This window comes from Xenopus laevis, chromosome 7L (genome assembly GCF_017654675.1).
Source record: "Xenopus laevis strain J_2021 chromosome 7L, Xenopus_laevis_v10.1, whole genome shotgun sequence".
NCBI lineage: Eukaryota > Metazoa > Chordata > Amphibia > Anura > Pipidae > Xenopus > Xenopus laevis.
Window position 1 is genome coordinate 110312809 of NC_054383.1, and position 15888 is coordinate 110328696.

The 15888-nt window shown below is 39.1% G+C and overlaps 1 protein-coding gene across 1 annotated transcript in view; it reads right to left on the reverse strand.

Annotated features, from left to right (window-relative positions):
• ca11.L (carbonic anhydrase XI L homeolog) overlaps window positions 1-15888 on the reverse strand; it is a 162875-nt gene that overhangs the window by 16050 nt on the left and 130937 nt on the right. The window contains exons 5-6 of the mRNA XM_041569510.1: window positions 8001-8096; window positions 537-609 (exon numbers count right to left, since the gene is read on the reverse strand). Of these exons, the coding sequence (XP_041425444.1) occupies window positions 537-609; window positions 8001-8096 (169 nt within the window). The remainder of the gene's footprint in view (window positions 1-536; window positions 610-8000; window positions 8097-15888) is intronic.

A 15888-nucleotide genomic window follows, 5' to 3' on the forward strand; every position in this document is an offset into this window, starting at 1 on the left:
GCACTCGCACCACTTAGAATAAATCATATACGCCTGTAGATTCCGCCCCACGGAGATTTCACTGCATTTCGGAAATAGCTTTTCCTGCTGCTTACAATAGTGAATGCCAATATCTAGTTCTATTTCTGAGAAGTTAAATCTGGGGTGCCTGCCAAAGTTCTTTGAATGCTGTTTTAATGCACCTACAAACCTCTGTTAATTCTGTATTTCCAAACTAGCATCCCGATGTACATTTCTAGGGAAGGGAAATGAAGTTTTTCATATTCTACATTGCGACTGCTTTTGTGTACAACCTCCTTTTTCCACTTACGCAGGGAGTGCTTCTGTATTGCTTTCCCCACCCCACTACTCGTCTCAGACCTTTGCAGAGATGTTGTTAAACAGAATTATATTATCAATCAGTAGTGTGATCAGGTCAAATTTCCACTGGAGACTTGATAGCATATCACACATTTTCATTTTGATCATATTCCTTCTCAGGAGTCGGCAAGTTAAAAAGATATTGCTTTGCCCCATGGGATCTTCTGAATTCTTACTTCTAAAAGATATCCTTGTGATGGTTTCTCTGTTCAACATCCTGTTGAGAAATGAATTGGAGTTGTCCGCCACCTTCAAAGAAGGAGACCCCCAGAATTAGTATTAGTAATGCAATGAGAATAAAACATACATTTTCTTGCTTCTGCCAAACGCATTCTGATAGAAAGCTTAGGACTGCGGCTCATGCATGATTCATAATGCAAATGTGGAAAAAGTCTAGTCAGTTATGTTTTATTTTGATAGCGCGACTTTAAAGTATGATTTGCACAATAACCGGAGAACCCCAAAAAAATGAAGGAATTATTACAAATGTGCTGAATCCAAACAACGCTTCATTATGGTGTTGCCTTATTTTATTTCCTAACAGGCACGGAATGCAGATTACAAGGAGGAGATAGAGATCCTACAACCTGAAATATTTCTTACAACATACAGTAGCAACAAAGGCTTGCACAGATATTTCTTCTTTTTTTTTTTTTAATTGAAAAGCTGGTTATTGAATGGATGCAGAAATATAACCACAGCAAGTTAGTAATACAAGAAAAGCCAACCCATTACAATGTACTGTGAGCAGCTGATGCCTCGGGAACGTGTCTAATGCCAAATATTGATCTAAAATAATTACACACAGTACATTAGCTAGAACAGATGATTCACTCATCAAAATACAAAAGGTTGTATAACTAGAGCATGACAAGCTTTCTTCTTGTAAAAACTATAATATAATGAATAAGAGGCCTATCAGAGAATCAGCTATATTCACTGTACAGCTAGGTGTCTCAGTTCATTATCTATTGATCCTTGCAGATTATAAAAAGACGTCTTTAGTAAGGTTTTTGAAAAACATTACACAATGTACTACATTTAAATATTGCTCACTAGTGACCAACCAAAAAAAAAAACATTTTCACAGCACACGTCATGATCTCATTAAAACAAGTTTTAATTCCTCAAGTGAAAACTAATACCAAATAAATACAGGTGCTAATTATTTTTTTCGGCTCTTAATCATTTGTATTTTGCAATTAAATGTTTACAGTTCACCAGATTTGAGATGTGGTTCCGGTGCAACTGCCCCGAACCCGCTGCTTGCTTTATCTTATTTGCAATTCTTATTTGCAATTTAACCTCTGTTGGTGGTCCAGGTGCTGTGCCCCAAACCCATAGCTTAGGGAGAACACTTTATATCATCATTCCAGATTCAAGTAACCAAACACCTTACGCGTTTTGTCAGGGTTAGACTGGGCTTATGCCTCAGGGCCCCCCTCCGGACTCTGAGGGCTGCTGATTCACTGCCTCCCGTCCTGCAACCCTCCCCCCACCGGGCATGAGCATCAACTTGCACACACTTCCAGTGGCGCGGTTGCCGTACAGAAGGCCCCGAGGCAGTAGCCCTCAGGGTCTGGAGGGGGGCCCTGAGGCAGAAGTCCTGGAAAGAAATCCAGGTGGCGGATCTGGGCCGGCGGAGCCCACTAGAGCCGGGCCCCACCGGGTTTTTTCCCGGCATCCCGCTGGCCCAGTCCGACCCTGTGTTTTGTGTGTTTGCACACGTAGTCATGTGGAAACACTTGAAATGCTTAAGGTGTTTTGTTACTTGATGTGAAATAAAGCTTTTTTCTTTGACCTTACGCCGCTTCTGAGGAGTTCCTGGAGTGCGTGTCCAAAGTGGAATGCTGATGTAATTTATTCATAAAGTGCATTTGAAACACTGATAAGCAACAATTATACCCTACAAATCTAACCAGTCATTTTGTGAACACACAATATTTTGGGGAGATCCCACCATACACACAAAAAAAAGGAAGCCCGGGAGAAGCCCTGCTTGAGGGTAAAACATGGGTTGGCGGCGTGTACATGAGAGGGAGCCAATTCCAACCTATAGGCACGCCAGGAGAAGCTTGGAATTTTGGTCAGCCATCACGGAACTCCGCATGGGGTAAAATATATGTGCCTGCAGGTCCCCTTGTGCTATGGGGGTCAAAAGTGTTGATGTGTTGGTCTGTGAATAAAAATTACAATTTTGTGCTGACTCACGTTCCAAAAGCTGGCCACTTAAACATCGGTCACATTCGTATGCACAAAATATATGAAACTATATGGAAACTAACTTTTGTGTACTTTTTGAGCAAACTTAGCTCGAACTATAACTCTGACACGTTGGGATATTATGCCTAATATTAACAGCACAGGTGTGTTATTCTGTTATTAACAAGTGGCGTGAGACTATGCTGGATACAAATAGACTTTGAGCAGGTACACAAAAATAAACCGTGGAAAAGCCTGCTGTAAAAACAAAAAGGAAAAACCTTTTTTGTTACATGAAGGTATTGGGCGCCGGATATACAATACGTTTTTGTTTGGGGTAGGAGCTTCCTCACAAGATTCTTATGGTGTGGTCACAAATTTATAGGGTTTAATTGTTGCGTATTAGTGTTTCAAATGCACTTCATGGAAAAAAAAAATGTTTTAATGAGATCCTGCTATGAAAATGGTTGGTCGCTAGTGACCAATATTTAAGTGTAATACTATTGTGTTTGTGGTGTTTTTCATTTTACTGTTTGGTTTTGGCCAGGCCAACGGTATTCAGTGCCCTGCCATAAAAGTGTATCTATGAAATTCACAAGGGATCATTAACTGGCCTTCAACTCCTGGTCTACTGATCATGTTGGTTTTTTTTAATACGGTGTGAGGAGTGAGTGCAGCATTTCCTGGGACACAAGTGCTTGTTAGATAAGCACTAATGGGATCATCTTGCACTTTAGGAAAACGCTGTAAACTGAAGGCTTGCCTTGCCCAATGGCAGGTGGTAAGAACAGGGTTCCATGTTGTTTGTGGGCATAAATCGCCATCTTCCTTCAACTCTCTACCCAAGACCCGTGGTTTCCCTTGCAACTCTAATTGGTGGCTCCTTCAGCAGGTGGATACAGTGTACATACAAGTATGGGACCTGTAATCCAGAATGCCTGGGAACTGGGGGTTTCCAGATAATTTGGATCTTTATACCTTAAGTCTACTGGAAAATAATTTACACATTAAATAAACCCAATAGGCTGGTTTTGCCTCCACTAAGGAATAATTATATCTTAGTTTGGATCAAATACAGGTATGGGACCTGTTATCCAGAATGCTCAGGACCTGGGGTTTTTCGGATAACATATCTTTCCATAATTTGGGTCTTTATGCCTTAAGTCTACTAGAAATTCATTTAAACATTAAATAAACCCAATAGGCTGGTTTTGCTTCCAATAAGGATTAATTATATCTTAGTTTGGATCAAGTACAAGCTACTGTTTTATTATTACAGAGAAAAAGGAAATCATTTTTAAAAATCTGGATTATTTGGATAAAATGGAGTCTATGGGAGACAGCCATTCCGTAATTCGGAGCTTTCTGCATATCGGGTTTCCGGATAAGGGATCCTATACCTGTACCAGGTTCTGTTTTATAATTACAGAGAAAAAGTTTTTTTAAAATTTGCATTATTTAAATATAATGGAGTCTATGGGAGACAAAGTTTTTGTAACTCTGAGCTTTCTGGATAACGGGTTTCCGGATAACGGATCCCATACCTGTATAAGTAGTTCTTTACATAGCCATTCCAATATTATGCCCAGTGTGGACCATAGATTTAACATCTCAGTGACAAATATTGTAGTGCTAATTCAGTGACATTATAAAGTAAATGGGTTGTCACCCAGTAAATCAGGTGTTTACTTAGATTCAGTGTTTGCAGTCTGTTGGGTTCAGAGTTCCCCATTGAGCTCCCCATTGTTTCGCCTAATTCAGGTCCAGTTTTTAAACTTTTCTCAAATGTAATTTGGCCAAATCCGAGCTTCAAATGTGGCTTCTTATAATACAGGTTTGAGACCTGTCCTTCAGAATGCTCTGGACCTGAGGTTATTTAATGTTACTGTTCCTTTAAGCATTGATTAAAACCAATAGGATTATTTTGCCTTCAAAAAGGATTAATTATATATTAGATGGGATCCAATACAAGGTACTGTTTTATTATTACAGTGAAAAAGGAAATCATTTTTACTTGGTTAAAATGGAGTCTATGGGAAATGGCCTTGCTGTAATTCAGAGCTTTCTGCATAATGGATCCCATAATTGTATCTATGCGTTCTTCTCAAACCTTGCAATAACTGGACTTCAGGCTGTGCCCTCGATATATTTTTTATATTGAAACCCAAGACAGCTTTGCTGGCTAATAAAAAAGGGACGAGCTGCTGGAAAAATTGGGTCTATAATTAAAGGGATCCTGTCATCAGAAAACATGTTTTTTTCAAAACACATCAGTTAATAGTGCTACTCCAGCAGACTTCTGCACTGAAATCCATTTCTCAAAAGAGCAAATAGATTTTTTTATATTCAATTTTGAAATCTGACATGGGGCTAGACATTTTGTCAATTTCCCAGCTGCCCCTGGCCATGTGACTTGTGCCTGCACTTTAGGAGAGAAATGCTTTCTGGCAGGCTGCTGTTTTTCCTTCTCAATGTAACTGAATGTGTCTCAGTGAGACATGGGTTTTTACTATTGAGTGTTGTTCTTAGATCTACCAGGTAGCTGTTATCTTGTGTTAGGGAGCTGTTATCTGGTTACCTTCCCATTGTTCTTTTGTTTGGCTGCTGGGGGGCGGGGGAATGGTAAGAGGGTGATATCACTCCAACTTGCAGTACAGCAGTAAAAAGTGATTGAAGTTTATCAGAGCACAAGTCACATGACTTGGGGCAGCTGGGAAATTGACAATATGTCTAGCCCAGTGTCAGATTTCAAAATTGAATATAAAAAAACCTGTTTGCTCTTTTGGGAAATGGATTTCAGTGCAGAATTCTGCTGGAGCAGCACTATTAACTGATTCATTTTGAAAAATGTTTTTTTCCCCATGACAGTATCCCTTTAACAAGTTAATGCCAGTAGTCTGGAAATCCCAAATGTATGGTAACTACTCAACTCCTGCTAATGCAAAGAATACATATTATTGAATCGCCCCTGCTTAAATTAGGTTATGTGTTTTCAGAATAATTCTGTTAAAAAAATCAGTTTTTTTCAACAAAATAAGGAAATACACAATGTTCAAAAAGTTAAATTTTTACTCGCTGTATGTGAACAAATGTTGATTGAACATAACAAGAATAAAGTGCTGAATAAAAATTAAGTAAAAAAAAAAAGTCTTTCCTGTTCCATCAGTTTTCATTAAAGCCCTGTGTTTGCCCCCCCATTCCCATTTTTAACTAGATCATGCCATTGCTAGGAAACGCAGGATGTCCACTAAATTGCTTTATTATAAAGCCTGCTAATTCAAACTTGATGGCCTAACATCTGTTTAACAATAGAACGACATCAGCATTTTCGAAATCTAAATAATAAAATATCCCCACTGTGATTTTTATATGTAATGCCCCGGTACCATGCTACCCCATTCCAACTCACTGCATTGGAAGGGACTGATACATAAGAGAGGAGAACATTTCCCTTAGTGCTGTGCCATACTGTGATCTTAATAGCGGCAGAGTTTCCGAGCGCATACTGATTTGCCTGCCAGTGTTTCAAAGAGACCAGCAGGAGAGCATCCTTTCAGCCCTACACGTCAAAGGGAAAATGATTAACGTATATGCAAAATATCCAGGGAGTTTATTAATTGAATGCTAAAGCAGAGAAGAGTTTTCATCATGTAAAAAAAAAGGACTTAATCTGTGTCTTCATAGAATTTCCAATACATTCCATTGCCTATGCTGAACTGACAATGGCAGCAGAACATTAGCCAGTATAAATTGTGTATAAACTGGTTCTGTGTCATGCATGGGGGCACCTGAATTAAATAGATTAAATGAGAATAAATAGAGATTGCTCAGTGGTTTGGAGTGATGAATGCTGTCTTGTATCTATGAAATCATCTTCAGATATCCTTGTAGGAAACCTATAATGTGCTACAACTTTGGACACCATGCTCTAGTTCAGGGGTCTCCAACTTTTTTTTATCCATGAGCCGCATTTGAAGGTAAAGAAAGCTGGAGAGCAACAGAAGCATGCAAAAAGTTCCTGGGGCTGCCAAATTTGGGCCGTGATTTGCTATTAGTAGCTCCTATGTGGAGGCTACAAGAGGCTCTGTTTGGCAGTACACCTGTTTTTTATGCAACTAAAGCTTGCCTTCAAGTCAGAAATTAAAAAATAAGCACCTGCATTGAGGTCACTTCAAGTCAGAAATTAAAAAATAAGCACCTACATTGAAGCAACATCCAAGCAATATTTTGATTATGAGACACTGGTTAGGATCGCTGCTTTAGTTCAACACTTTCTTAATTGTTTTTATATCAAATCTACCATGCCATTAGCTTGACAGTCAATTATATTGAGCCATCAGGTTGTTGTAGTAAGTACCTGGAAACTGCATATTGGACTGTTCCCAAGTCCTACGTATTTGCCATCACCCCAATGAAGTTTTTTTGGCCCTCGGATTCAGGGCCTGAGAGAGGTAACAAGTGAGGCTTAGGAATAATCAAAACTAGTTCAGTGGGGGTGAGGTTCAGCCATTCAGGCACCTTAAAAAAATTCTGATTGGGGGTTCACAACAATTTGGTACCAATACAAAGCTTTTGGTATCCCAGGGTAGACACACCCTGCAGAAGCTATACATGTTGGAGGAGAAAGCTCATTTTTGAGTTTTAGGTTTGAACTTTTTTCCATGTCTGGAAATGGTATCAGCATTTACAAGCATTAGCAGCTCCCATTGCCAGACTGGCCCAATGGGATACCAGGAAAATCCCTTGTAGGTCTGGGTGTCAGTGGGCCCTCTTGCTTTTAGCCATTTGGCGTATTTCAAGGACATTCCCTATTTCTTTATGGGAAGAGGCTCAATATATGGAATGATAGAATATACGAGGTAGAGAAAACAGAATATACAGGTTGAGTAAGGAGAGGAGATAAAAATAGTTGGGATCTTGGTCTAAGGTTTTCTGGTGGGTTCCTGGCATCCCATTCTGACACTGGCAGCTTCTCCTTAACAGAACCATTCTTTTGGCTGGTCAATAAAAGTTTGTTTGTCACTAATTTTGTTTTCAGCTGGTAAATATGGGGAACTGCTACAACACAAATGATGTATCTATGATGTCAGAGCTATCAAACGGTTCAGAAAATGATGAGTATGAGTTGACATTTGCCGAGAAACATAGAGAAGCCTGTGCTAGATATTCCCTTTAATGTTTTTCTGCCAGTTGACAACACAGTAGAGGAACCAACATCAAGGGTTCTTTTATTCCAAGTGCTAGGGCTATACTGCATACAATGCGACTCATGTGAAATGAACAATCCTGCAAATACACACTAGCAATACATACAGTGCATGCAGAAAGCACACAATAATCATAGAAATTCAAAAACAGATATAGACAGGGAAGGACATTTCATTACAAAGGCGGGAAGAGAATCCATTCTTGGCAAGAAAAGAAATGGAAGAACTCACATTCAAGAATAAAGAGATTACAGCCAGGCCATTGGGGTTGCGGGAAGCTTCTGTGACATTACTGTACAAATCCTGGTTATAATGAATCAGCTGCACCTGTAATAAGAAAGGGGTATCTCATAAGGCCCACAGCTAAAAAAGAAGATGGAAAGTCAAGGGTCTCAGCATCAAAGAGGGAAGACAGATAAGTAGCGAAGGAAGGGAACAGGCAGGTATGATCACAGATTAATAGCTTCATGAAAAAGACAGAGAGTGGTGCTTTTAGAAATGGCTCTAAGGAATAAAATACATATTGTTTAGCACAGAGCATAAATCAGTTTGATAACAATTTTCTGAAGTTATCAGTGGGGGATAAAACAGAAGATTAACTTGCTTTTTTTTTAACTCTGCATTTCTTGTTTAAATGAAGTATTTGAGGAGACATTACTTTTATGCTTCCATGTTGCTGCTTTCCACAAATAGAATCCCCCCTTTTTGTTTTACAGAATTCCACAAACAGATGCTGTTTTGAAGTTTAAAATAATCAACAGATTTCAAATCCTTATGTAGAATTCATTGACTAGTCTGTTGTCATAAATAATCTTGGGCATATATACCTCGTATATATTTGGATTCAGTCCTGCTGCACTGGTGAAATATCGGAAATTCAGGGTTATTATCCATTCTTCACTTAGAATGTCTTCATTGAATCACTTCATTCATTCAATGCTACTGACCTACAGGCTCTGTTCTAGGTATCTTCAGTTCAAGGACCAGTAAGATACACACACAGATGAATTATTTGTATAGACCAGTCATTTATATCCAGTGCATGTCTTCAGAACCTACAGACACCTTTAGTGTGCTTCATATACAAACTTTGCGTATTATTTCTCAAGTACAGGTATGGGATCAGTTATCTGGAAACCTGCTATACAGAAAACTCCGAATTACTGGAAGGCTGTCTCCCATAGGCTCGATTTTTTCCAAATAATTAAAATTTTTAAAAATGATTTCCTTTTTCTCCATAATAATAAAACTGTACCTTGTACTTGATCCCAACTAAGATAAAACCAAACCTTATTGGACGCAACACCTATTATTGAGTTTATTAAATGTCTACATGATGTTCTAGTAGACTTAAGGTATTAAGATCCAAATTACAGAAAGCCCCTGAGGGTTTCATATCCTGTTTCTTTCAAATGAAATGCTTGATTTAAGGTCTTTGTGGTATACAAGTGTTAAAAAACGTGTTAGAGAGGAATTAGACAGGAATTAGTTAATTTAGGTTGGGGGTCAGGGAAGAGACAGATGCCAACTTAATTGCCACAGATACAGAAGAATCCATGTAGACTACGATTATATAGAACTAGCAGGGTAGGTTTATTAGGAAGAATTCTCACAACAGAAATAGAAGCACTCACTAGTGGTTGGTGGGCCCTTGATACCAGGTTCTTCATAAGGCCCTATGTGACACAGTCTGACACCAGGAGTAGCTTTTCTTTAGCAGAATGAGACATTTCAGAAGTGACTATGCCTTAATATACAATCGAATTTAGATGGAGAGCTCAACTCAGTGTAAAGTCACCTAAATAGGTGTGAGGTGGTTGCACTGGAAGAACCTTACCTTGTATAGGGGTCAGTATACACAGGCCAAAAATCCAGTAGCACACTTATAAATACCTCCTTGTTTAGCCCATATACGTACAGATCAGACAACGTTTTAGGCCCTAGTGGGCACTTTGTCAAGCCTAGTGTGCACAAACCATTGAGTAAAAGTTTAAGTATGTGTTGTAGGAGGAGTACAAGGCATACAAGCAGGGCCGCTCCACCAACGAGGCGAGTTGAGACACTCGCCTCAGGCATCAGCTCCCCCCTGGATTACCAGGGCCGGCAAAAATGCTGCTAATTTACAGCCAAATTTCAGGTTTTCAACCTGGAAATTTGGTTTTTCTAGTGCAGAGAGCGCTCTGCACTAGCAACGTGCACCGTCCCGACCCCCTCCAGCAAGAAAAGGTGGGTGCATGGGGAGGGGGGGGCAGCAAAGGAAATGGCAAGGATCGCCCCTGCCTCCAGGGCCCTTGTCCTGTAGGAGCGCTGGCAGGAGAGCAGTTAGCTGTACTGGGGCCTCCTGCTAAGGAGCTCTTACCCCTGATTCTCTGCTGTGACCTCACATACAATGCCCAAGCTTCTTCTGTAGTATCTTCGCTAATCTACACCTGAACGCTCAAATCCCTAACTCTGGTGTACAGTCACCTCAGGGCTCTAGCCCAAACTATTAATCCTTGTTGGGACAACAGGCTGTCCATGCACACTAGAACTCTCATTCCTCTCTCATTCAACTCTCATTCCTAAAGTGAACTTACTTACCATTACTGTCTACTAGCTAGCCCTTACGTTACTAACCTCCCACAAGGGTCTGACCACTTTGGTCTGATGCTGCTTCTAGATAGGCCAAAAGCAGAAGTGCCCCAGCAAGGCACTGTCTTATATAGGCTCTCAGGTGGACCTTGTGCCGCCTGCTTGATGAACTACAGCATAGCTTAACTATTTCCATTATAAAAATAAATTATTATTTTTACCCCTTACCCCTTGATGACATTTCAGGGTTTGGTGCGAGGTTGACTTGTGTGTCAGTTTGTTTAGTCGCTAATGAGCTAAACCTATTGACACAGGAAGCTGAGGGAACCCTGGGGCTACCGCCTGGTATCGCTCACTGCTGCCTGAGGAAAGGTTCTTACTTTTCCTCATGGCAGGAGTGACCCTGGGTGCTCAATACGGAACAGGATTTAGGAATGACTGAGCGGCGCTGAGCACACAAAACAAAAATAATAAACATATAAAACTTCAAAGTGCTAATATTGAAGCATGTACCTTTAATAATTAGGATTTCATGCACAATGGATTGAGGGGAAATTCGAGCAAAAAGAACTGCACTTGTTGTCTACTGTGTTCTTTGATGCATTTTAGAGCATGAGCAATATCGCCTGTAGTACTTAAAAAGATCCATATAATTATTACAATTTGAATTCAATATCATGAATTTATTATTAGAATTCTTACAATTTGCCAACTAAAACCTGACAAGCTTCTATAGAAGTCAATGTGGGGTGTATTTACAACACCCATTATTTAATTTTTTTTTTTTAAATGCCAAATTTGTAAAAATGAACGGAAAAGTGAGATTTTAGATTAAACCTCTTTAGTTTTCCCTATTCAAGTTTTTTTCAGAAATATGTTAGCAGTGGAGAAAAAAGAGAAAACAATGCAATCAAGTTCAATCATAGTATTGAATTTCAAAAAAAGCTTTAATTCGAAAATCAGCCTCCCTGATACATAACTGATTATATAAGACAGGAGTCCCCAACCGCCGTGTTGCCCAGTGTGCAAAAATGAGCCGCGCTGAATTGGATGCTGGCGCGCCAAAATTGCCAAAATTGCCAAATTTGCTGCCGACCCCCCCCCAAAGGTTGGGGACCCCTGCTATAAGAAATGCAGTTCAGTTTCTTACTATCACAACATCAATTAAATACTGCTGATCAAACCTTATAATACAGGACAACAATTACAGTTATGGGACCTGTTATCCAGAATGCTCAGGACCTGGAGTTTAACGGATAATGGATCTTTCCAAAATTTGGATCTACTAGAAAATCATGTAAACATTAAATAATTCCAATAGGCTGGGGTTGCTTCCAGTATTGATCATATCTTAGTTTGGATCAAATACAAAGTATGGTTTTATTATTACAGACAAAAAGGAAATCATTTTTAAAAATTTGGATAAAATGGAGTCTATGGCCTCAGTAATTTGTAGCTTTCTGGATAATGGGCTTCTGAATAATGGATCCCATACTTGTACACAAAGGTTTTGTATGTAAATGTTTTAAAATATTCTGTTAACAGAAGCACAAATTATTACCACGATTATTAACTGTAAACTTTAATATCATTATTATTATATGTTCCTCTGGATCAACTAGCAGTTAGACAGCTTTATATATAGGCTTTATATATGGACGAGTGTCTTATTTTCAACCAAACTTACTATGTTACTATTATACATGACATCATATATAGATATATCATTATTTGGGTACCAAAGGCCCCTAGAAATAAATATAAATGACATGGTATAACTATATATGCATTCAAATGTACTTTACATTAGGGAAATGTTTTAAAGGAGAACTAACTATACCAGCCCAAGACAACCACAACCCTTTAGCAATAAAGATCTGTGTCTCCAAATGTTCCCCTGTAGCCAGACCCAGGTTTGCCGCCCAGCCACATCTGGAGCACTGGTGATTGGGCAGGTGGCAGATTTTGCCCATTATCTAAACCTCTGAGCATCTCTGTGCTCCAGATGTAGGTATGATGGATGGGCATGCACACGATCATGAGGGAGGTGGGGATTTCTAACTCTGGGCACCATTAACAGGAATCTGTAGGACCCCATCTTCTTATTTGCACATGCTATGTACTTCTGTCAGTTACTGAGCTCAGGGGCCAAAGCACAATATACTGAATATATATATAATATAAATGTCACAATATAAGGTGAATTAGTAAACTAGTATATGGCAGCTCACAAACCAGCACAATCAGCATCACAATTTAATAATCAACCTTGTAACATCAGCTTGTATGACAGGCAAAACTCATTTTCTGCTTGATTATTTGCAATGACCCCCAAGTTTAGCTTCTCAACAGCTGCTCAGAGGCCACGGAGCATGTGCGTGTCACAGACACTCCTAGAAATATCCAACATGGGAAACTCCTGTGACAACTTTGAAGGCCTAGATCACTACTGGTTCTATAAGTTTAACATATATGTACGTATATATTTTTATTATATTCTTCTTCTTATTAACATGTATTCATAGAGTGCCAACATATATATATATATATATATATATATATATATATATATATATATATATATATATATATACAGTATATATATATATATATATCCTGACGACGGTTCTGAGAGAACCGAAACGCGTTGATGTGGGGTAGTTTGTGACACTCCAATAAAAGAGATACTTTGATCACTGCAACCGTGAGTGCTTCTGATTGCATCTATTTGTTCTCCTTTGAGGAGCACCTGGGACTTGATTCATTGAGGGTGAGTGCCGGTGAAGCATTTGATTATATATATATATATATATGACACTCCAAAGGAATCCGCACTCACAGGTCTTAAGATAAAAAATATTTATTTAGAACAAATGACTAACGTTTCGGCCTCTCCGAGGCCTTTCTCAAAGTGATCATTTTACAATAAAACATGCCTTATATACACACAATCTGGCGGAAACAATAGTAGCTCTGACGTCTCCTGTTCGTCAGAAACAGAGCGACTCCCTTCAAGATAGAAATCACAGATATATTTGTATCAATATATCAATATATCAATATATCAATGCTTTTTTACCACGACTAGCGATGGAAGCAACAGCTCATACTGACGCATGCCTGCTTATTTATATGCATTGAATGCATTGAAGACTTACCCTCGCTCAACCACTATTTGGCTCTACACTAACTGACCTCTTGCACGACCTGAAGCCAAGTAACCGTGGGCGCCACAAAGACGTCTGTGATACCGTGCTCGGTGAGTGAGGTGCCATGGGGAGGTCCGTGAGGCCGTATTCGGCGGGTGAAGGTTGATGGTGTTTTACGGGCTATTCGAATTTGAGACGCTGTGATGTCCCCGTGGAGAGGAATTTCCTGGCCACTTGACATTTGGAATGGGGGTTGTAATCAATCTCTCCGCCGAGCACCTCTCCGCTGAACACCACAACGGCAGCGTGAGTGCCAGACCTGACCCGGCTATCTGAGGAGAGAGTGATGCCTGCCATGGTGAGTGCCGAAAAGGGGCCACCTGTAACTAATTGGAAGAGGGATCTCCACCGGGTGGGCTGGCTCTGTAGCGATATCTTATGATCGCTAATTACCCTAACTGACGAGTGCCGAATATTTGGGACTATTGACTTACTGTCAGCTAAATTTTTATCGAATGAGTTGGCCTGGTGATGATATCGGACATCGGCAACCACTTTGATATATGTTGTGGAAGCCTCAATACATCTAATGTGCACATTACTGTTCCGCTGATGGTGTACACGGAATGGGCGTATATACCGAAAACAAGTTTGGATACACGTTGATTAACTTTATCACATGGATTTGAACACTGGGTGGGATTTTTTCTTTTTTCGGGAAGTGTACTTTTCTTTTTGATTATATGTTTTATTTCTCGTACTTTTTATTATTTTTACCATTCACACCGCAGAGTTGTGCTGTTTACTAATCAAGGTACTAGCACTCAATTGTTAATAAGGGAGGATATATAGAGCCACGAGATGGGAGCTGGTTGATTTAAGACATCATGCAATTAATGTGGGATGATGATAGATCACACGTAGTTTTTTATTCAATATGAGGGTTTATACAGGGGTACACTGGAACAGTGTCACATTAGGGGATGTATATATGACATAAGAAGTATGATCGTTTTGAGGAGTGCACCGCAGTGGATAGCTTGTTTGAGCAGCACACAGGCGGTTAATATTAGTACAACCGGAATGATTGAGTTGAATTAAAACACATTAGAGCTAGTGGGAGGAATAATTATTGAGGGTTACGTATGATAGATAGGGAAGAAGTGAAGTATCAGGTAGCGTTTAGTCAGGACCTTTTTGACATCCTCAAAGAATTTTTAATCAATGACACTAGCAACAGAGTTATAAACTTGAGCAGAAGCAGTTATTATAGTGCTACAAAATAGTTACAAATGAACAGTGTCTTGATACATTGGTTTTAAACTTGTTTTTATTTAATAATATACTACTAGATGTAAGTGCAATGCATTCCTTATAATGAAATACAAATATATCTGTGATTTCTATCTTGAAGGGAGTCGCTCTGTTTCTGACGAACAGGAGACGTCAGAGCTACTATTGTTTCCCGCCAGATTGTGTGTATATAAGGCATGTTTTATTGTAAAATGATCACTTTGAGAAAGGCCTCGGAGAGGCCGAAACGTTAGTCATTTGTTCTAAATAAATATTTTTTATCTTAAGACCTGTGAGTGCGGATTCCTTTGGAGTGTCATGGATGAAGTTATTGTTTCTGCACCCAGGCAGATTAACACCATTTATCGTGAGTGCCGACATTTTGGTGGAATGTATATATATATATATATATATATATATATATATAATCAGCAATAAACGGATAGTCTTTTTTCACTAAAGACCTGTGAGTGCAGTTACTTTTTGATACTATTATATATATATATACTTCCTTGTATCTGCACACACCATTCAAATCAGTAAAGGCCGGGTGCTCACCAATATAGTTATAGTGCACAAATAGAAAGCACTCACAGCACAATTCCCATAAAAAGTTAGAAGACCTTTATTTCTCCGACCACATGTCAATTCATTTTTAGGGTTTAGTTCTTCTATATAACTTATTTAAAAATGTAGAAATATATTAAAATGTTTACAATGACAAGGAATTTGATTTGAAGGGGGATGTTGTACTTGGTCCAACCTAAAATAATTGTGGAATTGCCTTTGCATTCCCTATGCTAATTTAATATGCATACTATAATGGCAGCATTTCCTTTACTTATAGAGTGTATAAATAGGTCTGTATAAATATGTGTGCACTGGGGTTGAACTTTTTTTTAACCCAACTTCACTATATAACAATATCATTCCCTGTACTGTGAATGAATGCACAATGAAAGCACACACATCCTGGCAGGAAAACACGCCACATTTTAAACAAAGTTATGTAGAATCAACACAACCCACTATTATTTAATTTCCCACCTTGGTTTGCAAATGCGATTTCACAATGCTGTGAATCTCTCAATGTTTGAAATAGATAT